The sequence below is a fragment of the Pteropus medius genome, unplaced genomic scaffold, assembly GCF_902729225.1.
Source record: "Pteropus medius unplaced genomic scaffold, Ma_sr-lr_union100, whole genome shotgun sequence".
NCBI lineage: Eukaryota > Metazoa > Chordata > Mammalia > Chiroptera > Pteropodidae > Pteropus > Pteropus medius.
The window spans coordinates 59983-85925 of record NW_024343159.1 but is presented as its reverse complement, the minus strand read 5'-3'; the positions used below and the strand labels follow the sequence as shown (position 1 = coordinate 85925).

General features: G+C 47.1%; 2 protein-coding genes across 9 annotated transcripts; both read left to right on the top strand.

Annotated features, from left to right (window-relative positions):
- The first annotated feature begins 1087 nt into the window (after positions 1 to 1087).
- On the top strand, positions 1088 to 13641 carry ZNF165 (zinc finger protein 165). 5 transcript variants are annotated; one of them, XM_039867314.1, is made up of 5 exons: positions 1088 to 1213; positions 4744 to 5223; positions 5517 to 5655; positions 8983 to 9077; positions 12986 to 13641. In XM_039867314.1, the coding sequence occupies exons 2-4, from the start codon at positions 4813 to 4815 to the stop codon at positions 9051 to 9053; spliced, it is 621 nt and encodes a 206-aa protein (XP_039723248.1). In that variant the 5' UTR covers positions 1088 to 1213; positions 4744 to 4812; the 3' UTR covers positions 9054 to 9077; positions 12986 to 13641. The 5 variants fall into 5 exon arrangements, with proteins under 5 accessions (XP_039723248.1, XP_039723247.1, XP_039723244.1 ...); XM_039867313.1 differs by lacking the exon at positions 12986 to 13641 and adding an exon at positions 10102 to 11161; XM_039867310.1 differs by lacking the exons at positions 8983 to 9077; positions 12986 to 13641 and adding an exon at positions 7335 to 8325.
- Positions 13642 to 14825: 1184 nt separating this feature from the next.
- ZKSCAN8 (zinc finger with KRAB and SCAN domains 8) lies at positions 14826 to 23862 on the top strand. Of its 4 annotated transcripts, none has more exons than XM_039867306.1 (6): positions 14826 to 15004; positions 17812 to 18302; positions 18905 to 19046; positions 20714 to 20802; positions 21088 to 21211; positions 21850 to 23862. In XM_039867306.1, exons 2-6 carry the CDS (start codon positions 17886 to 17888, stop codon positions 22809 to 22811), a joined length of 1734 nt encoding a protein of 577 aa, XP_039723240.1. In that variant the 5' UTR covers positions 14826 to 15004; positions 17812 to 17885; the 3' UTR covers positions 22812 to 23862. The 4 variants fall into 4 exon arrangements, with proteins under 4 accessions (XP_039723240.1, XP_039723239.1, XP_039723243.1 ...); XM_039867305.1 differs by having other exon boundaries at positions 17808 to 18302; XM_039867309.1 differs by lacking the exon at positions 14826 to 15004 and adding an exon at positions 15037 to 15320 and having other exon boundaries at positions 17808 to 18302.
- Positions 23863 to 25943: the final 2081 nt, after the last annotated feature.

Genomic DNA, 25943 nt, shown 5'->3' with positions numbered 1-25943 from the left:
GATTTATTTCTAAGAACAGGCCCAATGATTTTAGTAGGAAACAATGGTTCGTGACAGGTTGGTATTTGTATAACGTGCAGACTGAGAAGCTGAAAAAATATTTTGCTCTGTAACATTTAAGATTTATAAAGTGAGAGAAAAGTAAAGTCCAAACATTGGATTGGTAGTGTCCTGAATTTTTGTTGCCTTTAGCTGGATAAGGGGCGCTCAGAGAAAGCCTCTGCTGTTTTTCAAGTGCCTACAGCTCGAGATATAACCAATGAATTGAAGCAGCATGTTCTGGGAAGGCATATGCTCCTACCCTGCAGTAGCATGATAGGACTTAGGTGTCAAAAGTGTCACTCTGGCCGCTCTACTGAGAACAGACTGGGGGGACACTGGTAGATAGCACAGGGACCACGTTACAGCACCAATCCAGAAGCGAGGTGATAGCGTCATCAGCTCATCTCTGGGAAAATGGACGAATGCCCCGCGATAATCACAAGTAGATCAGACGATAATGAAAATTAATATTAACTCAACAGTTGGATAAATCTTAGTAATATATTGAGTGAAAAGAAGGAACTATAATATTACCTACGACGTGATGCTTTTTGGATCAAAAACAAGTAACACTGAACCTGGGACTGTTTGACCATGCATGTGTATCTAAAAGACTATCTTTTTAAAGGTAAGAGAACGAAAAACAAAATTTGTAACAGGTTTGGCGACGGACGAGAGAAATAGTAAATATAACACTGTTCATGTCGTGCTGCTTATGGCCTGGGACATCCGAAAACGTTCGCGTTTTAGAGGCGGGGTCACGGCTCATCCCGTGCTGCGTGTCTGCGTGTCGCCGGGCTGCGGGACGAGTCCGGGTCCGGGACGGCTCCGGGTGCGGAACGGCTTTGCACGGCGAGGCGGGCGCAGGGGCCGCGCGGTGGAGGCATCACTTCCGGGCCCCGCGCTGGAGCCGGGACGCCGCCGTCGCGTACCGCCAACGGCAGCCGAGGCCCCGCCTCCTCCGCGCTCGGAGGGCCTCCGCACCGCGCGAAGGCTCCTGGGAAACCGAGTCCGAGCGCCGGGAGGCCCGGAGGCTTCTGGGAAGCGCAGGCAGAGCGGGGCCCGTCTCCTTCTGCGCAGACTCAGCGGTCTCCGGGCCGACACCGGGAGCGGCGACGCGGCTGCGTCCTCCCACCGGAAGTGTCCGATCAGAACCGGGCCCGTGGGAGAGGTGAGTCCGGGCTTGGGGACTGAGGTACCCGCCGCTTCGTGCCCTCTAAACACCCAGCCCCTACTATGTCCCCCTCGAGACTGCAGCAGTCTTGCGGCGCCCTGACCCAGGACCTCAGAAGGATCCGGAGGAAACGAGGAACTGGGCTCGGCGTCGGGACGGCACTTGCGCCCGGCCACGTGGGGAGGGGTGGTTTCTATAGTTACCCCGCCGCGCGTTACGTCACCGTCTGGGCTGACGGGGCGTGGTGCGGGCCGCGGGCCTTCCGGCCGCCGAGCCTCGGAGGGGGGCTCTGGGGAGAGGAGCGTCCCGGCCCAACCGGGCGAGACCGCTAAGGGCGGCGTCTGCTTCGGCTCCGGTCTCTGCCGGAGGAAGCCGCCGGAAGTCCGTCCCGGACGCCTGCTTCTCCCCGGAGGAGCGACCGCTTTTCCGTGGGAAAAGGGGCCCCGGGCCTCCCGGTGAAATTGGTTCCCACAGTAACTGCTTAGTGAGTATTTGCTGTGTGCGGGGTGTGCAGTGAGGCCGGCGCTGAGCCCCCGCCCTCGTTCCGGATCGAGGGACGACAGGCGCCTCCTCGCCCTCCACCGGCCGAGCCCTCCCGGCCCTTCTGCCGCAGCGGACGCGCCGGGGAGCTACTCGTCCACCGGGAGCCCCGCAGTTGACCGAAGCTCCGCCTTACCGGCACCATTAATTACTCCTTTCTATGTTTGTTTACATACCCGCCTGGCTGTTTTTTTGACTCGTCCCCCAACACAGTGATTGTAAGGCTCTAGATGCTGAATGAATGTGTATTACCTTGAAGTTAGGAAGACCTTTAAAAACCAGCTTTAGGGGGCTGTATCTAATCCTTGAAGACTAGATAATTCCCTCTAGAGTTGTGGACTGTTTTAAACGGGTAAGAGGTGATGAAACACCTGGACATAGGACTTTAAGGTGTCTAAGGAGATGACATGCTATAGAACCAGCTAATTCACGTGATCATTAACGTGTAAGTGACTTGTGGAATCTCTAGGCTGACTTTACTGCCCATCTTCCTATGCTGAATGAGGTAATGCCCGTAAAGCGTTAGGACGCTACCCGGTAAGCGCTCAGCACATTCAGGAAACAGAACAGGAAGTGCAGTTAGGCCTTTGTATCAAACGAATGTCCCAGTAACATGAAGGATTGAGACTGACTGATGTGCCATAGCACTAACCCCCTTTTTTGCCCTCTGTCACCGCTAAACTTTGTTCCTACTTATTCCCACTCAAGCTCTGTTTCCAAGGTTCAGTCTGAGCCTGCGATCCACATTGCATACTCTTGAAGAATAATTCCTGATATTTACCTTCAATTCCCCTTTCCATGGGTCTTGTCTAAATCTATATTGCCATTCCTAGCTCTTTCTCATTAAAATCTCACAATATCTGTTGGACATGTTTTTCCAAATGGTGTCTCCTTAGCATCTTAAATATAGAATATCCAAAACACAAAGCAACTCAAACTTGCCTTATTTCCACTTTTATGCAATAAAACAACAAACACGAGAACTTAAAAATGAATATTAATAATACAAGGTCCTTTACCTCGGGGAGCTCCAGTCAATTGATGAAGAAAAACAGCCAACAAGTAAAAATAATACGAGGTGGCATGTGTGGTATTCACAGATGTTATGTATTAGGAACTGCAGTAAGTCAGAGTAGAGTCGTGGAACTCGTGTCAGAGGTAGTGGAATTCTAGTCCCTGCAGCTACCACTCCCAGCAAGCTAGTCTCGCCATCAACCTGCTGTTCATTCCCACGTGCTCATCTCTTCCTGTCCCTTTTTGCCTTTCTGAACCCGTCATCCTTTATTGTCCAGTTCAAGCCCCACCACCTCCAGGAAATGTTTACTCCCATTTGTACACATACACACGCATTCTCTCCCTACCTTGGGATCGTTAGATTCTTCAGAGTGTCCACCGTGCAACTTGTTTATTCAGCTTTGAACATTTATCAAACATTTTCAATGCATCTGTTCTGTGGAACATGTCTTGTTTTTTAAACGTTTTATATCCATGTGTGTATTGTGTCATTTTTCTCAAGTATTTTGCAAATTCCTTGCAAACTCAAACACTTTTATTTTCTAATTCCTTCTAGCTGTACATCAGAGTACAAATTTCCAGCGTACCCCACACTAACTTATTAGTATCCCATCCTAACTAACCAGCACCTCTAGAGCAAGGCCCAGGAAACTGTTTCTGACTAAGTCCCCACATGAAGATCAGGCAATGAACCCAGCTCTGAACTCAGACTTTTTTAGAATCCACTGCCGAACACCATCAAGCCCACTGCTTGCTCGTGTTAAGATTGCAGCGGTCAGTCGTGGACTTGAGGAAATGTGTGGTCGACAGACCTGAAAGACCGATATTTGCATTTTGCTGTTGTGCTCCAGGCTTCACCTCTGAACTCCTGTTATTCAGCCCTTCAGTTCAGAAACCAGGCCCACCATTCCCACATGCTGATAGGGCTTGGGGAACTGATATTCAATAACAAGGCTCAAGAAGACGGGTGAGAAAGTTGCGCTGCTGGGTTGTTGTGTTTGATTTTATCGTGAGGTGGCCTCACTGCGAGACCTGGCCTGAGCCACGACACTAGGAAGGCAGGGAAGGCACTGTTGAGACGAAAGGAAAGCTATCTGAGACTTTGGGGGAGGGAGCAGTTGCACTGACAAGTTGTTAACCTCTGCCTCTCAAGAAATTTGCCCTATTTCATTATTTATGAGATTTATAAGTAATCCTAGTTCCAGATTCTGAATCAATAATTACAGTAATTCGAGCCTGTGCTTTCCTCATTGTATGCGTACAGCAGCCTCTTTCTGTTTCTCTCTTTTCGTATTATAGTCCATCCAGGAAATGGGCGATGTGTTCATCTGCACAAACGGTATTTGTCAGGTCATTCTGCTCACGAGCTTTCATAGGCTTCCCAGTGCCTAAAAGACAACCTCTGAACCATGAACTTTGACATCGGAGACTTTCTAGCGCAGGGCCTTGGCCGCTGTAATTTCCTTACTCAAACCGACTGTAGCTTTGCTTTCCCGCTTCCGTGTTCTTACTGTTCACCGGTTCACGCTGTTCCGCACTTGTAGTTTCCTGTTCTCTCTCTCCCGCATCCTGGTCAAAGCCTCTCCGTTCTTCGGAGTTAGCTTTTTCATTAAGCTGTCTGACCGTCGCAGCGTGCTGTGCTTTTTCTCGTCTCCAACTCTGTGAAGCACTTTCATCACCTTTTCGTTGGTCCTTATTGTCTTCATGACTTACAGATAGTCGTGTAGCATGTTAAGATTTAGTGCTGCCTTATAGTTATCTTATATTTAGTGTTTCTAATTTAAATGATCTCGTTTTTAAGTTTTAAGCTGCTTAGAGGTGGAGATTATGTAACAGTCGTGTTCACAAAGCAGGTATTTCCGTGCTTCGACACACAGTAAATGCCCAGTGCGTTTGTGTCCTGGAACGTGACCGTTTCTATGATGTGATGTTTCATCTTCCTCGATAGTCATAGTAATTTTTTTACCTCTCAGGAGAGCTCTGGGAACTGAGACCCTTCACAGAGCAGAAGTGGGTTTTCCAGGAATACATTCTATCCCAAGATGACGGCAGAGTCAGAGAAAGCTGCAGCTCAGCACCTTCCGGAGGACGCAGGGCTTCTGACGGTGAAGACGGAGGAGGAAGATCGTGTGTGGAGGCAGGACACGTGCTCACAGAGAAGTGGTTCTGTCAGGCGGGAGCTTTGCCGGCAGCTGTTCAGACAGTTCTGCTACCGGGATTCCCCGGGGCCCCGTGACGCGCTGCGCCGGCTCCGGCAGCTCTGCAGGCTGTGGCTGCGGCCCGAGACGCACAGCAAGGAGCAGATCCTGGAGCTGCTGGTGCTGGAGCAGTTCCTGGCCATCCTGCCCGCGGAGCTGCGGGCCCGGGTGCGGGGACGGTGTCCGGAGAGCGGAGAGGAGGCAGTGACCATACTGGAAGATGTGGGGAGAGGTGCTGAGGAAGCCACGCCCCAGGTACACAGGGGATGGCGGAGCCAAGACCTCCGCCAGGCCGGAGCCCCACGTGGGAAGGCAGGGCCTGGGACGGACCGACTAGTGAGACCTAGCGAGCCGTGGAGGAGCGCTCAGTTCAGTGTGCGGCGGGTCTCCTGTGCTCGCTGTTTCTCCTACGCCACATCTTACAGTGGAGTCGGACTTCATTCTTCCTTCCCCAGTTCTGTATCCCTACAGGAGGTGCTCTTTGTTTTTGGACGATGTTTAATTCCAGGCAGTCTGTCATAAGCCCAAATGTACTGTATTTTTCTCAGGTTCCAGTCCCTGGTCATGGACAAGAAATATTCTGGAGAAGGGTGGCATCTCCTGGGCCAGCGCTTAGTGTCCGGTTCCAGCCAGTGGACACCAAAGACCTTCGTGGTTCTCCAGAACCCCCTCTCCTACTGGACTCTGGTAAGAGACAGTGTTCGATGCAGGCCTCACCACGAAAGGGTGTGGAGGTTCACGTCCCTTCTCTGAGAAGTCCTCGTTGCTGTAGGTGCTCCTTTCCTTTGTTAAGCAATGAGAAGCAGGGAACTTTTCCTAGGGTCATTGTCCAATCGAGAGACGGAGAGAGAGAGAGCTTTTTTATTCAGAATATTTCTATTTTTCCATTGTTTCTTTATCCAGAACATTTCCAAACACAGGATATTTTTATCTTAGGGGAAAATTAAAGGAAAGAAAAACAAATGACTTGAGAAAACATCAAGGAATGAGAAAAGTAGCCAAAGACAAAAAACGTGTGGATGGAAATAAAACATAATAGAGAAATATATATAATGGTAAAGAGGCAAGTGCATGATGATATACCCAGAACATAATTCACAGATCCATAGAACAAGATACATATCGTTGCCTTTTTTATACTTTTGATCTTAAAAATCTCTCTTAAGTTTTTGTAGAAAGTTGGCCATATTTCTGGAGATTTCCTCTGTTGAATACTCATTGCTGTTCTAAAACCCATCTGTTTAAAAGTTCATGGACTCAGTATCACTTTAGCTGTGAAAAGCGCCCCACATAAACCCAAGGAAAAATTACAGTAATTTTTTTGAATACCCAGATTCTGCTGTCAAGTTTGTTCTGGAAACATTTCCATCCATGCCATCTGAAAATTACTTTTTCCCTAAGACCTTTCCACCCTGAGACCAGCACTGCCGAACCCTATTTCCTGCCCTAGCATGTTCTAGAGTAAGGAAACCCTGCAAGAAAGAGGGCTTGACTCCAGCACAGTACAGAGTCCTGAGCACAGCACTGCTTCACGAGCTAGAAGGTAGGAATTGTGACAATTAGGCCATAAATGGTTCCTGGAAAGCAGGCCGAGGAGTTCAGATGTGTCGTGGAAGCGAAGAGATGAGAGGTTTTGTGGTAGGGCTGACAAGGTTTAACGAGTTAGTCGGGTAAAGGTATTTAGGCTGACCACGAAAAAGAATAGTTCCGAGTGAGAACAGCAAGGAAGCTGTTACAGTTACCAAATAGGAAGTGGTGAGATTCTTGACTAAGGGGATGGTAACAAATGTAGAGAAAGGGACATTCAGGAGAACGTGGTGACTTGATTAGCCATGGAAGATGAAGAAGAAATGGATGGATGGATAGGCGGGTGGAGGTTTTCCCTTCCACGTACACATACCCCAAAGCCATTTATAACGTTGCATTTCTCCCTGCATCTGTGTCCTCATCTGCTTCCTTTGTGGTGATGCTCCCCTTTCTCCCTATGAGCCTAACCCGAGAAATGTGTCAGATCCAAAGTTCCCCAAAACCCATCAGTCACACTGCATAGTTCTTTCTCCTTACTTTGTCTTCCCCCTATTCTTGCCGGTGATGATCCTCTTCCCAGTCTTTTCTATTTAAATGCCATCTTCAGATGTCTATTTCCTCTCCCTGCCAACCACTGCATACATTACTTGCTTTTACCAATTCTTTCTTTTATGTCCTTCAGGCCTCTCATTTGAAAGGCCACAGTTTTAGAGTGGCCAAATGAGTACCAAATAGTAGCTATCTTGAGTGTATGTCAACGTTTTCTTTTCTTCCATCTCAGCAAACATACCTCATTATCATTATCATTATCATTATCATTATCATTATCATTATTTTAGATCATAGATGTGAAAACAATGGGTCAATGCCAAATCTGGACATTCATGAAAAAAAGGAATCACAGAGAATTGTATCAGGAAGGATTTCAAGGATTGCATCAGAAGTGTCTGCTGAGCCTCAGGACTTCTCTAAGCCTGCGGGCAGGATAAAGAGGCAACAGGAAAACGAACCTGGGGAGTCTCAGAGACCATCATCCGCTCAGGATGGAGGATTTAGCAAAATCCTCACCCACAAAAATACACTTACAAGTGAAATAAGTCATGATGGATTTGAGAGAAGCTTAAACCTGAACTCAAATGAATTTACACACTGGAACTCTTGTAAACGTGGTAACTTTGACCAGAGTCTGAAATGGAATTCAGGTTTTATTAAGCATCAAAGAATTTATACTGGAGAAAAAATTCACCAATATGGAAAATCTCTCAAGAGTCCAACCCTTATTAAACATGCAGCAATTTTCAGTGGAGGAGAAACCCATTATTGCAACGAATGCGGGAAAGCTTTCAGACACAGCTCAAAGCTTATTAGACACCAGAGAATCCACACTGGAGAGAGACCCTATGAATGTAATGAGTGTGGGAAAGGCTTTGCGGGGAACTCAGATCTTACTAGACACCAGAGGATTCACACTGGCGAAAAACCCTTTGAATGCCCAGAATGTGGGCGAGCATTCAGCGTGAAGTCACATCTTATCCTGCATCACAGAATTCACACCAGAGAGAAACCCTATGAATGTAGAGAATGTGGGAAAACCTTCAGAGCAAGTTCATACCTCATCCGACACCTGAGAATCCACACTGGAGAGAAACCCTATGAATGCAGTGAGTGTGGGAGGGCCTTCAGTCAGAGCTCACACCTCAGGCAACATCAGAAAATTCACAAGAGGGAAACCCTATTAATGTAATGGGTTTCTGTTTATATGAAAGGCTAAGGAAATAGCAAAACATGAAAAACTTTGAATAAAAAATAAATATCGAATGGCTGAACAAGCACTGTCTCCTCTCTCTCTCTGGTTCTCTGGCTTGCTGTTCTGCATATGGTGATCGCCTCTGAGTGTGCTTTCTGTGAGACAGGATGCGGCTCTTCCATTGACTTCCAAGTCAAACCAGAAGAGCAGAATCTGGGGGAGGCTAAGAAATAGATTAGTCTGTGGCGGTGAAGAAAGAGGGATAAAGACCCTTTTGGGAGATAACCATGAGAACAGTGGGGGTGGGGGGCGGTGGTTCAGGGAAAGAGAATGGTCCTCAACCGTCGTTAATAATTCTGCACAACAAGAGTTCGGCCGAGCCAGGAGTGCAGTAGCTGGAGCAGCGCGCACAGAAGGGTGCTTTCCGAACGCTGCTTTAAAACGTGGACACAAGCAAGCTAAATGTAATCAAGAGGACGTGGGCAGTGGCGGCATTCCAATATGTAGGCCAATACCTGAGTCCAGGGTCATGCCAGGAAGTAGAAACTGTGAGTGTCCAAGGAAGAGGTCAGAATGCAGAGTCAAATAAGACAGGAGGGACGTAGAAGGAAATCAAGCTGGAGTTGGGATTAGAGGTTGGGAATGGTGTTCAAGTGGACCTGACCGTAAGTTTTGGAGGAGGCGGACACAGTACTGTAACCAGGTTTTTACTGCCACATATGCTGTGGATTTTTTGGCAGTTTCCTGGGGCGAGTTTACTTCTGCCGGGAGGAGTTCACGTGATCACTTCCCCTGGGTGGGATTCACCTGAGCACTTCCTCCAGAAAAGCTTCATGTGAGTATTTCCTCCAGGCCGGGTTCTTTGAGTAGTTCTCTGGGTTGGGTTTGGGGGTACACTTCCTTTGGGCCAATTTCTGTGCTGGGCTCTGCTGCCCTTCCCCCTCCCAGCCTAGCTCCTAGCTGGCACTGCAGAATGTTCCAAAGACCCAGATTCCTGGGTGGCAGGTGCTGTCCCAGATAGGTCCCTGAGGACCACCCTCTTCTCCATCACCGCCGCTGACTCCCGGGAGCTTTCGTGGTCTGTCAGGTTGCTGTAGCTTAAAGGACAATGACAGCCAAACCTTCCTAGGCTCATCATGGTCGCTCATCCGTCACGTGTCAATTCGGTTTGTCCAGAGAAATCGGAAAGGTGTTTGCAGTCTGGCTGGTTAACTCAGTAGACTGTTCTGTTGTTTCGAAGATCTAAAGTAGTGGAAGGCAACATTTAGGAGTGGCCTCGTGTCTTTATCTTGAATAACTTCTGAATAACGATGAGTTCTGTGCGCAGAAACCAAGGAGGAGTCCCTATGTGGCCAGCTCACAGGGCAACTGCAGCCCTTTGCTGGGGTTTCACTAAGTGCAGGGCATTGAATTTAATCTTTCCTTAGTTATTCTCAAGACAACTCTTAGTGATTAGGTCTGTGGTTTAGTTAGTTGCATTATATATATACATAATAGAGGCCCACCACATATGCTGTGTTAAAATAGATGAAAACTGTCTTTAAAATTAGGTACTAAAACTACCATTTGTTTTTCATCATTATTGATATAGCGGCCTAAATACTTATCCGTTTTTTAAAGTAGGGGGTATAATCATTTTGCGTAGTTTTTTTTTGTTTGTTTGCTGATGATTAAAAAGGAAGCCATCAGAAAAGACAGGAGGCTAAAGAAAACATTAAAGTGGGAAGGAAAGCAGTGAACATTCAGTAGGAGCTGCTGGGAAAGGCGATGGTGATGGACCCTGAGCTGGAGCCGCTGGGGGCGGTGATGGGGGTGCGGGACCCTGACCTGGAACTAAATTCTTCTCTTCGGAGTCTCAAGAAAGAGACGGGCAGACTGGTCTGGAACTGCACTGTCCAGTATGGTCACCAGCACCCGCACATGGCTGTGGAAATGCAAACGACAAATCAAATGGGGCCTTTGGAGTGCTCGGTGGTGTGTAGCTGGTAGCCGCTGTGCTGCGTGGCACAGAGACCATTTTTATCACTGCAGAGAGTCCTGGAGAGCATTGCTGTCCCAGTCAATCAAGTAAGGAGCCTTCTGGCTCTGATATCGTGTGACTCTGTTCAGAAAGGTAGCAAAGGGGACACCTGAAGAGGCTTCCGTAGCAACAGGAGACAAAGTACAAACACCCTGAAAGAAAATGATTTAGCAATAACGGCGCTTTTTCGGCTTTAAAAAAAAAGTGTGTTATAATCGGAGAAAGATGATTAGTAAAGTAACTGCAATAACCTAATAATTCAAATTGAAAGCTTAAATTACTACCTCATCTCCATAAAAAGAGTGTAATTACCTTTAAAAGATAGCATCCCCATCAGAAACCTACACTAAGGAGAAACAAGGGCGCCCATACTTTAAGATAATGAACAATCCAATGTTTTTCCTTTTGGCTTCAAAATATATTAGCATTTCATGTACTTGATCAGTTTTATATCCCCAGCTTGAGAATTTTATAACCTGACAGGAATTGTGGCCACAGGCCCAGCACATTCACGTTTATAACGCTACCAAACTGCCCTGAGCTCCTGGCTCTGGGAACAGCCACGAGCAGAACAACCAGGAAGGGATCAGATCTCGTGGAGACGATTGCGCACACTCGTTTTCACCTTGTGTTTGGAAGTGGGAAAACCACCAGAGTCATTCCGGCTTCACTACTATTGGAACATAGACCTTAAATCGTTCCTCGTAACACCATGAAGATAAGCTGAGTTTTTATGCCTATTGAATATAAGTCTCCTTTAAAAGAAAATGTAAGTTTACTTTGAATGATTACATAAACTGATACAAATATTTAAAATACCAAGTTCACACTCATACTTGTTTTTATGACTTATCTGAGGAATATTTCAAAGCATTTGAAATAAAGGGTTTTTTAATGGGCATGAAGAGAAAAGATGTTAAGTCTTTAGTATTAGAAACATCCTTATTTAAAAAATAAAGTTAGGTGCTTACTGAGTGATAGCTTTTCCCCCTTTTAGTCTTGCAGAGAAACAGTCATGTTTCCGCTGCAGGTGGCCGTACCCCACTGGGAGTTCTCAGTGCCGGTTTCAGGTAAGCAGGCTGCAGGCAGGCATCGGAGTGAGTGAACCCAGAGCCAACAGACAGGCTGGGGACTTGCACAATGAACAAATGAGAAAAATGCCTTCTCTGAGGTGGAGAGCTTCAGTGTACTTCACTCCTAGGCAGTGCTGTCTTTACCCCCCGCCCCCACCCTTGTTCTGTTGTAGAGGTCCAGAGTCATCTCAAATTCTACTGTGCTTCTTTCTTAGGCCTCAGTTTTCTTAGTAAGAGCCCATTGACTTGTTTTAGGAAGCAGGTAATCAAACCATAACTAGAGGACAGAAGGCCCAGCTACCAGTTAGAAAGGGGAGAAATCCAACCGTCCCAAATGCAGTTCTTAAATGAATGGCCCCTCCTGTCCTTTGCAGCTGTGGGTCCTGAGGTTAGAACTACTCCAGGGCCCCCCTGGAGATACACACCTGGCCCTAGGCTCTCTCATGGCAGTTTCCTCTGCTTCTCCAACAAACATCCCAATTGCTTATTCTTTTCCAGAAATTCCTCAAAATTTCTGACCAATTCTTTATGTTCTAGCACAATAATAATTTTTTTTTTTTTACACTTTTTCAGTCATTTTGGTAGGGAGAGGAATTAGATATATGTATCACTTCTAACTTGAACTTGAAACAAGTCACTTTTTTCTATACCACCTTATCTCCCATTTTCTTGTTTTTACACACTCCACTTCCAGATTCTTAGAGGAGGCTCTCTAATTAAAGTAAAATTTTGAGCCAAACCTTGATGGATGGACAGAGTTTAGTGGAAAGTAGAAGGAAGTACACTTACAGAGGAGGGAACAGTGTAAGCAACAGTGTGGTACTAAGTGAAGTAGACATGAGAACCCACCACCTTATATTAGGACAGATGTTAAAGAGATTCACAAAACTGAATTCCACTCTTCTCACTGTTTTTTTTCTTTGAAAAATATAGTTAAATTTCACAAAAAATGTTCCTTAACGTGTAATGGATATGTTATTGTTAAAGAATAAATATTTTTAATTCCTCAGTTTTAATTTTGAACACATCAAATTTAGACAAATAATGACCCACGTAAGTTCTCCGGGGTCTTCACTAGTTTTTAAGAGCATAAAAGGAGTCACAGAATATTCGAGAATTACTGTGCTAGTCCACGTACCATATATGAAGGGATCTTGGTGAAACGATTGCAGAGCAACGGAGGGGAATGAATCTGGGGAACACCTTTGAGGCCCCAGGTATGGAAAATATTTGGAATCTACATAGAAATTGTTCTCTGCTTATACAAATAAGGAAAAGACAAGTAACCAGAGCCTAACTTTTTTTGTGCTTTGATGGGGCAGCTATTGTCAGACCTAGCAACGCTGGGAAGTTTAAAACCTGTCATCTAATCCCTGATGTGGCTACTATCACTGGTTTAGAAGGGTTAGATGCTCATTTTCCATAATAGGAAGTCAATATATATTATCTATACAGGAAAAATCTAGAAATGGCAGTGTTAGCATGCTACTTATAAATATGGAGGTTAATAAAAGTAAAATAGTTAAAGTGGTCGTCTCTGGGGAATAGATACCGGTAGAGGAGGGAGGATGGAGGCCTGGTGTTTTTCACAGCATAATACTGAGAGTCCTGTTGAATTTTATTTGCTTTTTAAATTTTTATTTTTATTAGTAAAACGTGCAAATCAGGGGTGCAGCTTACTGGATTCTTACGTATGTATGCAACCATGCAACGACAACCCCAGTCAGAGGGAAACACTTCTGTCTTCTGTCACCACGGATGAATTTCACTTGTTCTTGAATATATGTTCATATAAGGTTACATAGGACTTTTGAGATTTATGCACATTGCTCATCTATCAGTAGCTCCTTTTAATTTCTGAGTAGTATTCTGCTGCATGAACATAACACTATTTGATTCCCTAGTCTCCTGTTGATGAACATTTGGGTTTTTCTAGTTTGGGCCTGTTGTGAATGAAGCTGCTGTGGACTTATGTTTTCATGTCTCTTAGATAACTACCTAGGAGTGAGATTGCTGGGTCATAATGTAGGCATCATTTAACTTTATTACAAACTGTCAATTTAACATAGCATGTTACACTCCCACTAGCATTGTCTGAGTTCCAGTTGCTTCATATCCTCATCTGTACTTGATACTGTCAGTCATTTTAATTTTAGCCATTCTAATGGATATGTAGTGTTAACTCACTGTTTTTAATGTTATATTTTTCTAACGAATAATGAATAATGATGAATACTTTTTCATGTACTTATGGGCCATTCGTGTATATTCTTTTGTGAAGGTGTAATAAAATCTTTGCCTATTAATGCTGGTTTGTCTTCTTATGACAGAGTTGTGAGAGTTCTTTATATTTTCTGAATTCCAGTTGTCAAAAATATATATTGCAAATATTTTCCAGTTTGTAGCTTCTTTACACTGTCTTAATGCTGTTTTTTGTTGAGCAGATTTAAATTTTGATGGAGTCAGATTTTATCAGTTTTATCTGTTATCATTAAAGCCTTTTGAGAAAACTTCACGTAGGTCATGATGCTGTTTTCTCAACTACCTATGTGCACAACTTTGGTTTTTAAAAAATTTTGTAATGGAAAAAACTGAGAGCAGAGTTCTAGTCTGTTGCCAGTTACTTCCAGTTACCATCCTCAGCTGGGAGGCAAGAGCTATGAAATAAAGAACAAAGATAAGTGTTTTGAGAGCCTAGAAGCACTGAAAGTTCTCCTTTATTGTCTTTATTGTTTCGTTGTGATGACAAAAACAAATCAAAACTACTAAGATTAGGTTCAGGTGGGTGGACAAAATATTTCTGGGTTAGGGTTGGGGACAGGATAGAAACTGATGGTGGCTTTAAGCAGGAACAAAAGAGGGGAAGTGAAGGTGCAGACCGGAGGGGCGCCTGGGAACTCAGAATAAATGGTGGTTAGGCAAGTTGCTGAAGGAAGAAAAATGTGGGACCGAAACAGCAAAAGTAAAACACATTTTCCACAACCTCCACCCCCGAAATCCTACCAGTGTGAAAAGCTAAAACTTTAATACAACGGGTATATAAAGAGGGAATACAGATTTGTTTCCCGAACTCGGCGGTATTAAAACTGGGTCCAGATTCGGGGCGTGAAAAGCGGGGCTGCAAAAGCAGGTTTTGTGAACGAGTGCAATTCATTAAGATAGGAAACAGTGGGACATACGTGTAGATTGGAAAATAACGTTCGATTACAATTCTTTTTTTAGGAAGGCCTAAATGAACTATTCCCAGGTGCCACAGGGGTTTAAAAAGGAAAAAAACCCGTAAACGATGATTAACAGGAATTCCTGAGAAATGTGCAGTCTGCGGGAGAACTGGATGTTTTTATGAAAAGGACAGGGACGTGCAGAGGGACGAGTCCGAGCGAGCCCGGCGCCCGCTCGCAGGCGCGGCGACGCGCAGGCGCGGGAGGAGCCCGAGGCGCCGACCATAGAGCCGTCAGGCCGCCGGGTTCCTAGAGCGCCGCCGGAAGTGCCTTTGGGGCAAGATGCGCGGGGGCCGGCGTTGTGCCCCCGCCGGTTTGGAAGCTGGGGAGCAGCGGGGCCTGGCCGGCGCGGAGCTTCCGCCGCCCTCTCTCCCCACCCCGCCTCCCGGTCCTGTCGCCCCCGGCAGCCTCCCCTCCCGGCCCGGCCCGGGCGGCGCCTGAACTCGCGGTGAGTGCTGCGCGGGCCCGGGGGTCCGAGAGGCGGCCCGGGCCGTTGGGACGGTCACGGGGCCCCGGAGGTGCCGGCGCAGGCCGCGTTCGCGTCCCCACAGTTTTTGCCAGGGAACCTTTTATGGGGGTTTGTTTTCTTCATCACTGACGGTCTCGTGCTGTTATTTGTATTAAAATGAGGAACCGCCCCCACGCTATCCTCTACACGACTGTTTCCACGATATGAATTGTTTTGACGTAGCAGTTTTGCATTTCCGTCACAGTAAAATTCCCATTTTTTAAAAAAAAGATCTATTTTGCCTTTGGAAGCCCCAGTTAACCGTGGAAACCTATTTTTACCTTTAGGTTATTCTTTGTAGCGCATTCATAAAATGGTGGTGTGTTGACTTGAGTAATTGTACAAAAGAAACATTTCGGGGTAATGTAGAATTCAGCCCTCTTCAGAACACTTGACTTAGCTTATTAAAGCGAACTGAAGCAGAAGTCTGGGGACCCAGTAGGAGGGGTCCTGTTTCCAGAACTCGGGTCCTGCGCCAGTAATTTTTGCCAGGCAACGTCAACTGCCACTACCGCCTCTAAGAGCAATCTATACTTCTGTCCTTTGATTAGATAACTATGTTTATGCAGTAACCATTATTTTGGAAAATGCAAACGTTTTCAACTTCGGTTGTGGTTAATTGTAAAATGTGATATACGTTAAAACGTTTAGCTTGAGATAACTAAAGCACAGTATTGGCTTCACCTACCTTTTCTTGATGCTTAAAACCTGGAAAATATCTTTCTTGTTTTGTTTTATTTTCAGTTCCCAAACATCACAGATTATACTTAACTAGTATGCAAGAGGAACACATTTCTTCTTCATCCGTTGAAAAACAATGGTCTTAAAAGCTGAGTTGTGTCTTCAGTATTTCACTGAAGTGTTACAGTGTTTGAGGCCAGAGAAAGCCTCCAAGATTGACCGTTTTAACTTCCTAAGTCAGTAAACTTGACTGGGTGTTTTTGCAAGACAATGTAAGAAGCAGCCTTTGTCCAAAGGTTTTTACCCACCCAACGTATATGTGTATACACAGAATTGTTTGAGAGGAAGGTAGGTTGTGACTTGACTTTATAGTACATATCTTTGTGCTTGGTTAGTTATAGGCCATAATGGTCAAAAAACTGTGCGACTGGAGAGGAAAGAGACCAAAAAATGGAAAATTAGCTACTAGAAAGAATAGTCAAGTTGGAGAATGGACGAGACTTGTTTGCTGATTTGGTATGACATGAGAACAAACCTGATAATTACATCACTTCCATCAAAGTTTTGCTATTGAGGCTTTGTTTAGTAGTATTATGTAATATAGTATATTACTTAATGTAACATTTTAATGTACCACCAATAAAGTTTTTGAATGATGTGCTCTTGACATGGAAGTGTTTTATAGCTAGTATTGAGGAGGGCTGATTTTAAGACGGAAGGTGGCCAGTTCGGCAGTTAAAGATGAGCCTGGGCTTTAAGGAAATTCATAAGAAGATGTGGCAAGACTGGCCGTGCAGCATCACATTCTAAACGATTAGAGCTCAGAACACATGTCCCGTGGTAATGAGCTTTTAAGTTTTTAAACTATAAGTAGCTATTTTAAGACGATTTAAGATTTTAATCAATTTTAATTGATTTTAAAAATATTTAAAAACCGTGGATGTAAATCTTGTCTGTTTAAGACAAAACCGATTACCCCTTATCTCAAACGCTCCGCAAAATCTCGACCTCTTGGCCAGATTCACTCTTCCCTCCAATCTCACTATCCCAGGAAATCCCGCCTCTTCTCTGTGACGTCATCACCCGTGAATTAAATCGTCTGATGTTAATCATCATTCAGACTGATCTCTTGCTCCTTGATTCTTCCTACCTGTAGTTTACTCCCCAAACTGTTGTTCCCGGCCTTGTCTAATCAAAGGTAATTTTCGAGTTCTTTTCCTTTTCTCTCCATACTGTTTAAGTAGAGGCTCTTATCTTCCTGGAATTCTTGGGTGGGTGTAGGTCTGTGAACTCTACTGAAATTGAACTTAAACTTTTGTGCCCAAGGGCTTCTTTCTGTGTTTTTATTAGATTGTAGAGACTACAGACCACCCTCCTTCCACCCTCTCCCCTAACTCCCTGAAAGGCAGAGGCACTGCTCTGAGGAGTCACGTCAGAAACTATGCGTGTCTGATTTTCTTTTTAAGCACTTGCCTCTGTCTCTTTGTGGACTGTGGTTTGCGGCTTTATCTCGATTTTGGCGTCTCTTGCCAGCTGCTCTTGGACGTGCTGCCTTTGGTCCCGTTCTCCGTTCCTGCGGTCCTGCCTTCCGTTACGTTTTATCCTGTCTGTTGTCTGCAGTGCTGTAATGGCATACGAACATGGGATTCAACTGCCCTGCTTCAGGAAAAGGTCATTGCCACAAACAGTCTCTTGAGCTAGATTAGTCTCATCCGCTGAGGGACTGGTTACGAGCTGAAGTGCGTAGGAACAGTGCAGCTGGTGTAGCAGACACTGAACGAAGTTAAGTCAGCAGCACTGAGGGCAGCCAAGGTTAAATGCAGAATTTCAAAAGGACACAGTCTACCTGGTTTCTTGACTTTGTTTACCCACGTTCCCCATCTCCAAGGAGAGAAAGCAGAAGGGAGGTAGGTTGGCATGACAGAAGGCTAAGGGGCAAGGAGCTAATTCTGAAAGAGCAGAAAGGATCTCTTAACTGACTGAGGTCGGGAGCCTGTCGAGACGTGTCAGTGACTCACTGTGGCCGTCAGCTCCCCTGACTCTGTTGTTTCCTCTTCCTAAGGAAGTGCCCTCAAAGGGGAGGCTCTCCTAAAAGAACGCAGGAGTTGGGGACGAGTCCCCCGAGCGTCTCCGGCCCCATATGGCTGCAGAACCAAGACGGTGTTTGGCCCGATCCCCAGCTGACCGGGCTCCCGAGGAGGACCTTGTCATTGTCAAGGTGGAGGAAGACCATGGCTGGAACCAGGACTCAAGTCTGCATGAAAAGCGTCCCCCCGGCCAAGAGCTGTTCCGCCTGCGCTTCAGGAAGCTATGCTACCAGGAGACACGGGGGCCCCGCGAGGCGCTGATCCAGCTCCGGGCGCTCTGCCACCAGTGGCTGCGGCCTGACTTGCACAGCAAGGAGCAGATCCTGGAGCTGCTGGTGCTGGAGCAGTTCCTGGCCATCCTGCCCACGGAGCTGCAGGTCTTGGTGAAGGAGCATCAGCTGGAGGACGGTGAGGAGGTGGTGACCCTGCTGGAGGACGTGGAGAGGCAGATCGACATACTGGGACGGCCGGTAAGTGGGCGGAGGTGTGCGTGCCGGGCCGGGGAGCCCGGGGAGCCGGGCGGGGCGCTGTGGGCACCGCCGTGGGCACCGAGCCCCGAGCCCGCGTTTCTGTTGTGGTTGCAGGGGCGCAGGGCTCGTGTTTGTAGAGCTCTTTGCTTTTAGGGGCTATAAATCCTCTTTTATCCTCGTACATCCCTGCACCGTGTTACTGTTCCTGTTTGCCAGATGGCAAACTGGTGCTTGGGGGGTTTAACTGACTTTCTCAGGGGCACCCGGATACGAGAGGCAGGTCTGAAACCACAGCTCAGGTTTCCTAGGTCCTTATCAAAAGTGTTGCCACTGAATCGCGCTGCTCTGTTTGCTGCCCCCGTCCTTCGCCTGCCTGGGGAGCGAGATCACTGGTGCCGGGCAGGGTGGGGCGGCGCCCGCAGCTCCCTCCTTCAGCCACAGCGCAGGTCAGCACCTCGTGTCCCTGACGGCTCGAGGAAGCAACCGGGGTCGGCCGCTCCCCTTCCCAAGCGCGTGTCCCTGGAGATGTGCTCTCGGTCCCTCACGGCGCTCACCGCATTTCTCAGAGGGGTTTCCGTAACGCAGCTGTCCTGTGTTTCCAGGTCCCAGCTGGCGCACTTGGACACAGGGTCCTCTGGGAGGAGAGGCTGCCCTCAGAGCCCGCGCCGGAGCCTGCGGATGCTCAGCCCCAGCCTGTGGCCGCCCAGCACACACCCACGGTGCTCCCGGGGCCGCGGGAGAGCGGTGAGGAGCCACGCATCCCGGGGGCGGGGAGAGCGCAGAGGAGGGGAGGTCCCCCCCACACACACCTGTCAGGCTCCTGGAGAAGCCGTCCTTACCGACCAGGCGTGAGGCTCGCTTTAAACGTCGATCTCGGACAGACTGTCAGTCCCAGGGCTAACTCATGAACAAGTCAAAGACTTTGGGGGTTTTTATGTATTCACGCAATTTTGTTACCCCGGTGTATTTCCAACAAGGCGTTTTTTGAGGTTTTGCTGGTATCTTTATGCCACTTTATTTGTAAATAATTCAGTATGTATTTCCTCAGACAGGGCGTTTTCCGTCAGTCAGATGTATCGCTGATGCGATACTGATCTCGTCCATGCTTCGTGTTCATGTTTTGCCAGTTGTTCCAACAGTGACTGTTCTTCCAGAGTCCGGTCCAAGATGACAGCTGGCCATCATTTGTCCCGTCCTTTTAGTCTTTAATTTGGAATAGTTCCTCAGCCTTTCTTTGCTTTCGTGATCTTGATATTTTTGAAGAGTGCGGGTCAGTTATTTTGTAAAGTGGCTGCAATTTGGGCTTCTGTGATGTTTCTTCACATTTAGATTCAAGCCGTGTATTTGACAGGAACCCCCAGAAGCGGTGGTGTGTCCTTCTCAGGGCTCCAGTGGGAATTTGTCCTGCTGTTGGTGCTGGTATCTTTGATGACTTGGTTAAGGTTATTCTTGCTGGGTTAATTATTAAAAAGTTACTATTTTTTTCTTTGTAATTAATAAGTAATTTGTGGGGAGATTCTCTGGAGTCTGTGTAAATATCCTGGGCCTCGTCAGACTAGCATTCACTGATCTTCAAGTGATCACCGTGATAGTTAGAAATAAGTTTTCTATCATTCCTTCTACATTTATTTGTTTATCATAATGGAGAGGGTTCCTTTCTCCCCATTTTATTTTATTATCGTAGGGACTCACATATTCATATTTTATCCCATAAATATTCTGTTATCATCTTCATTTTGCTGCCTCACCAGAGAAGGCCCCTTCAGTCTGGCTCTTGTGTCCTTTTGACATCTTCCCATCATTTTTTAAGAACTTGCTTTACTACAGAATGAGATGTTCTAGTCTCATCTCTCACTTGCTCTGCATTTCTTATTTTTTTTATTTATGCAGTTTATAGTAGTTCAGTAGAAGTAAATTTTTAATAGTTCCGAAGACGCATAGAAACATGTTCAATTATTAATACAATTCTTGTCTAAAGTTCTAAGACCCGTTGCCCGATTCTGGTATTGCGCTGTCCGATATCTCCATGAAGTGGATACTGGCCATTCTGGAAGACGTTTCGGAAAGGTTATAGACTTAGTAGAGTTGGATTGAGTTAGGTCTTCATTTTCAGTTGCCCAGAGACGGCCACCTGAAGAAACACTGTAACAAGCACGGGGTTCGTATTGGGCTTTGGTGGTGGAGAAGAAATTGTGAAACCGTTCCTGTTAGGGAAGGAGTGCACCTTGTCTTTTTGACGTGTAACTTCAGGCTGAGTGGGACATCAAAGTGCAGGTGTTCTGTGTGGGCCCAGAGCCCAGGATACCAGCTTTTCATATGTAAATCTCTAGCGTGCATACCTGCTAATGGACAGATGGGTCAAGGCTGATCTCATTCACTGACCTCATTCACGGCTCCCTCTTCTCTCTCAGCCGGATCTGCTTCTCAGAGTCCCACTGCTTCCCAGAAAGGAAGTCCCGGAGACCAGGTGACAGCTACACTTCTAACAGCGGGCTTCCAGGTGAGCTGTGTTCCTTCCCACTGAACCCCGTGGCTGTCCTAGGTAGTGTCTGTGGTGCTCAACCAAGAACTTACCCCAAATCTTTTTGAACAGAGACAGATTGGTCCTTGATTCCCCCTTCTCCCTCAGTAAACCTGGTGCATTTTCCTCCTCCCAGCTCTTTAGATCCCTTCACACAGTATGGTCCCAGCTTTTGACTCTCTCTCAGTGGGTCTCTCTGACACTGTGTTTGAGCTGTGCGACAGTCCTCGTCCATCTCCAAATGGGGATCTTGTTTTGTTTCAGACTCTGGAGAAAATCGAAGACATGGCCGTGTCCCTGATTCGAGAAGAGTGGCTTCTCGATCCATCCCAGAAGGATCTGAGTGGAGATAACAGGCCAGAGAATTACAGGAGCACGTTCTCCCTGGGTAAGGAGAGCTCTGATTACTGTCAGTTACGGTTTTTTGTTTGTTTTTATGTGCACTTGGCTGTGAGCTTCCTGAAAGACATAGTCGAGTTTGAACTTAGGATCCAAGAGAGAGATACAGCATTGAGACTTCTTGAGGTCTGAAATGAAAGTGATTTTCCAGGCTAGGCCTCACTCACCTTACATTCGTAACTGGATATTGGTTTGTGTGCCAGTCGGACGTTGAAATCCTTTAGTGTTTTCTGAGTTCACTCTGCTCCCAGGCCCTGGAAGATCTTTGCGTGGATGTCCCTCCCTTAGGGCCGTTATGCCCCTCCCTCTCAGCGACTCTTTGGTGCTTTTTTCCATTTTCGTCGCACTCGTTGGGTCTTATACTGGTTCTGTACCCCTTCCACTTCTCTCCGTCGATCCCTCCCCTAGCTTAGTTTCCCCTCCACCAACTTGTGCCCCTGTTGGCCTGTGGGCTTGAGTCTGCCTCTGCTCCTGCCTCCCCGTTTTACGAAGGCATTTTGGAGACGGAAGCTCTGCATTTACGCGTAGCTGTTCCATGTGCATTTTCCTTTGATCTTCAGTTCTTTTCTCCTAACATAAAGGACAGGAAGTGACATTGGCTTAACGTTTGTTACATTTTTATTTCAGGTGGTGAGACCAGGAATGAGAACAGGGAATTAGCTTCGAAACAGGTAATACCTGCCGGAGCCCACCCACATGGAGAGACGGCTGCCAAGTGCAACGGGGATGCTATCGGGGGTCTTGAGCATGGAGAAGCTCGAGACCTTCTGGGCAGATTAGAGAGGCAGCGGGGAAATCCCACCCAGGAGAGACGACATAAGTGTGACGAATGTGGGAAGAGCTTTGCTCAGAGCTCAGGCCTTGTTCGCCATTGGAGAATCCACACTGGGGAGAAGCCCTATCAGTGTAACGTGTGTGGGAAAGCCTTCAGTTACAGGTCAGCCCTTCTCTCCCATCAGGACATCCACAACAAAGTAAAACGCTATCACTGTAAGGAGTGTGGCAAAGCCTTCAGCCAGAACACAGGCCTGATCCTGCACCAGAGAATCCACACTGGGGAGAAGCCGTACCAATGCAGTCAGTGCGGGAAGGCCTTCAGCCAGAGTGCCGGCCTGATCCTGCACCAGAGGATCCACAGTGGGGAGAGACCTTACGAGTGTAATGAGTGTGGGAAAGCCTTCAGTCATAGCTCGCACCTCATTGGACATCAGAGAATCCACACTGGGGAGAAGCCCTATGAGTGTGATGAGTGTGGGAAAACCTTCAGGCGGAGCTCACATCTCATTGGCCATCAGAGAAGCCACACTGGGGAGAAACCCTACAAGTGCAACGAATGTGGGAGGGCCTTCAGTCAGAAGTCCGGCCTGATTGAACACCAGAGAATCCATACCGGAGAAAGACCCTATAAATGTAAAGAGTGTGGGAAAGCTTTCAATGGGAACACGGGCCTCATTCAGCACCTGAGAATTCACACAGGGGAGAAGCCTTATCAGTGCAGTGAGTGTGGGAAGGCCTTCATTCAGAGGTCGAGTCTCATTCGACATCAGAGAATCCACAGTGGAGAAAAGTCTGAATCCATAGGCGTCTAGGAAGAAACTCGGGTCGTAGTGTGGGCATTGTTCAGCCTTAGAGAAACCACACGCACGTGAGAGGGCTTTCAGGGTACTGAAAGCGCAGGAAGTTTGTCCTCAGCGCAGCCTTCCGGAGGATCAGAATCGGTGGCGGAGTTAGGACAGCCGTTCAGTGTTTGCGCCAGTGCCTTGATGCAGGTGGGTTAGTGTGACTGTCTTTGGAGGTCCTGATGGAGTGGAGCTCCGAAGGCCCAGTGTCTCCTGTAGAAGCTTAAAGTAGCAGTAGAGCGGGTTACTTGCTGGAGTGCGAGGCACTTAGCTCTGTCTTTTGGGTGAGTAGCTGTAGGTTTGAGAGAGGCGGCTCCTGGTTCCTCTGCCTCGTCCCATCTCCTGTATCCCCTTCTCCGTTTACTCATAACCCTGAAGTTGCAGTCATGCGGCTAACCTGATCGAAGCAGCCTCTGTGTGAGATTTACGTTTGCGTGTAGCTCTCTGAGATCCCAGTTCTATAGCAGTTTTTGCAGACAGTTAATGGATTTATGCTTCAGTGTGCATTTTATTTTATTCTGAGGTTCCCGATACTGGAGAGCCGTATCCCCACGTAGACTTGGAATGCTACATTTTTAACAGCATTTTTCTTCGCATGTCACTTTGGCCCCACGGAGTCATTGACACCCATACGTACCCTTCAGCACACCCGGCCCCAGTGCCCACGTTAGCTAAAGACGTGGATGCGTTAGTGGTGGTTGTGGGCATGTGCAGAGAGCGAGGGGAGGGGAGGTTAGCCCGCTGCCCTTGGGCGTGGATGGTTGTACCTTTTGGTGACTTTGGCTCTCCTCTTCACCGTCCTGCTGTACGCTGTGATGCAAGTACGTGTTCACACTCTGCTACGTGTGGCATCACATGGGAGGAAGGAGACAGGGACTTGAAGAAGAGTTAAGTCCCCACAGAGAACGTACACTTGTCCCTGTCGGCCCATCACAGTACTGCTCTCTGGTTCCTGACCAGGTGGTCTGTCACTCTTGTCATGACCCTGGACCCCCTCCTTCTGTGGCCTCTGCACCTCACTCGTCATTCTCTTTTGGTGTCACCATTAGCTATACATGTCTACAGTGGCTGCCTCTTGAGCGCTTCAGCCCACGGTTCCTCGCTTCTGAATCCTGTAGTGCAGCAGAGACAACTCCCAGCCCACCGTCACCAGGCGCTGTGTTTCATCTTTGAGGCTTGTGGCTTGCTGCCAAGGGACTTTACGTGGAGTAGTGAGGCTGGTTTAAAGGGACAGGAGAACTTAGCATCCAGGTGTGGGTTGGCCCTTCGATGGGGCGGTTGTGATTTAAAGGCCAGTAGACCTGTCGCTGCTCCAGATGTTCTGAACGCTCTCAAATCCCCTTTTGATAAACCATGCAAGAAACACGGTGTTTCTCTCGATTCACATCTCATTTTTGGCCGTTTGGTTACCCACTTATTCACTCGATTTGGAGTTGAGTCACTTTTGGCCATTTACAAAGTCATCTGTCACAGCTGGCACCGATTCCACTGCACCTGTTCAGGAGAATAGGGTGTCCGTTCGGGTGAAAACCCAGGAGCAGCACGTAACCACTCAGTGACCGCTCTGAGCAGGGATAGCCCTTAGCACGCAAGTTCCCTAAACAATGTTCTTCAAAATCAGTCATGAAACCTTACACCATAAAGGTCACCTTTGGGATCATAAGTCCCTTCCCTTTAACATCCCTTCACCACCACCGTCGTCAAGGCTGCCGACACCTGTCTCAGCGAGTCGCTGGTCCCACCTGTCATTTGTCATCCTGGTTTCCTGGTTAACTTTTCAAAACAGCGCTTTTCGTTGTCCTTCGTTTTCTTATTCTTCCTTTTGCTTCTCCCTGCTCTTCTCCTTTTGGCTCATATGTTACCATCCCTAATTCTCTCATACTTGAAACTTCAAGTAACTGGAAAGTGAGAAATCTGGTTGTGTCTAGACCTTTGCTCTCTGTGTCAGTTGTGCCTTTACCCTCTGTGAGATTCTGAGGCCATGCTTCTTGAGTGCAGATGTTACATAGGATGGGCGCATTGTCAGAGGGAGGACGCGTGTGTACACACACTCAGTCCCATATAGTTTAGACTTCTGTAATTTGTTTTCTATCTCAATGGAAGCTCTTAGCAGAGCAACACACTAAAATGACTGTAGATGTCCCAGCTAACATCTCTTTGCTCAGAGCAGCGCGCAGCCAGCCCAGTGTTTGACTTGGCGGAAGGGAAGAAAGACTCACTTGAAAGGGCAGCCTCGGAAATGGCCAGGGAGGGTGACGTGGTGGAGAAGGCTATTGTTCCTTTAGGGGTGTGAGTAGAAGCCCATTTTTGGTCTCCAGTTCTCACTTTCAGCATTAGAATATTGTTGATCGGTCTGTGTGACCTGATTTTGAGCTAACAGTGACATGCACGAAGTTCCTTTACCCTGCAGGTTCCATTTTTATGCTCTTAATTTGATGAACTGTTCACCAGTGCTGCCTTCTACCATCCTCAGCTTCCCGTGTTTGCACTCGGAATGACAAAACAGTTCCGTAACTCCTGCCATCCAGCATCGTCGCAGGAAAGGCCTCTTAGGTGTCAGAGGGTGTCTGCCTTGAGCAAGGTGGCCGTGCTGGAACATGGTGCTCGATTCCCATAGAGAGCAGTTAGCGCTGCTCGTGGTTCTGAGGCTCTAGATAATAATGGCTGATGTTTATTGAGCACTTACTGTGTGCCAAACCCTGTGTTAATTCTTTCTCATGCTGTGATCAATATGATTATATTCCCCCTTTTATAGGTGAGAAAGCTGAGGCTCAGGGAGTGGAATGAGTTAACCAAGATTACACAGCCGGTACACGTTAGAGCAGAGATTCTAACCTGCACATCCTGATCCTCGAGCCCGTGCTGCTGACCACTGTGACGCCGTGTCCCTGATGAACACCCTAACCCTGGGCAGCCGTTTCGGAGTGTTGTGTCCCTGGTTATAGGAGGTACTGGGGACAGGATCGTGCAGCATAGTGCAAATCCATTACAATTACTACAATTGGTTGAAAATGTCGTTTTGGTTTATAATGATATCTAAGTGTTGACACTTTTGATGCCTGATAGGGCTAGAAAACTAAACTGTGTAAATAAAACACGTTT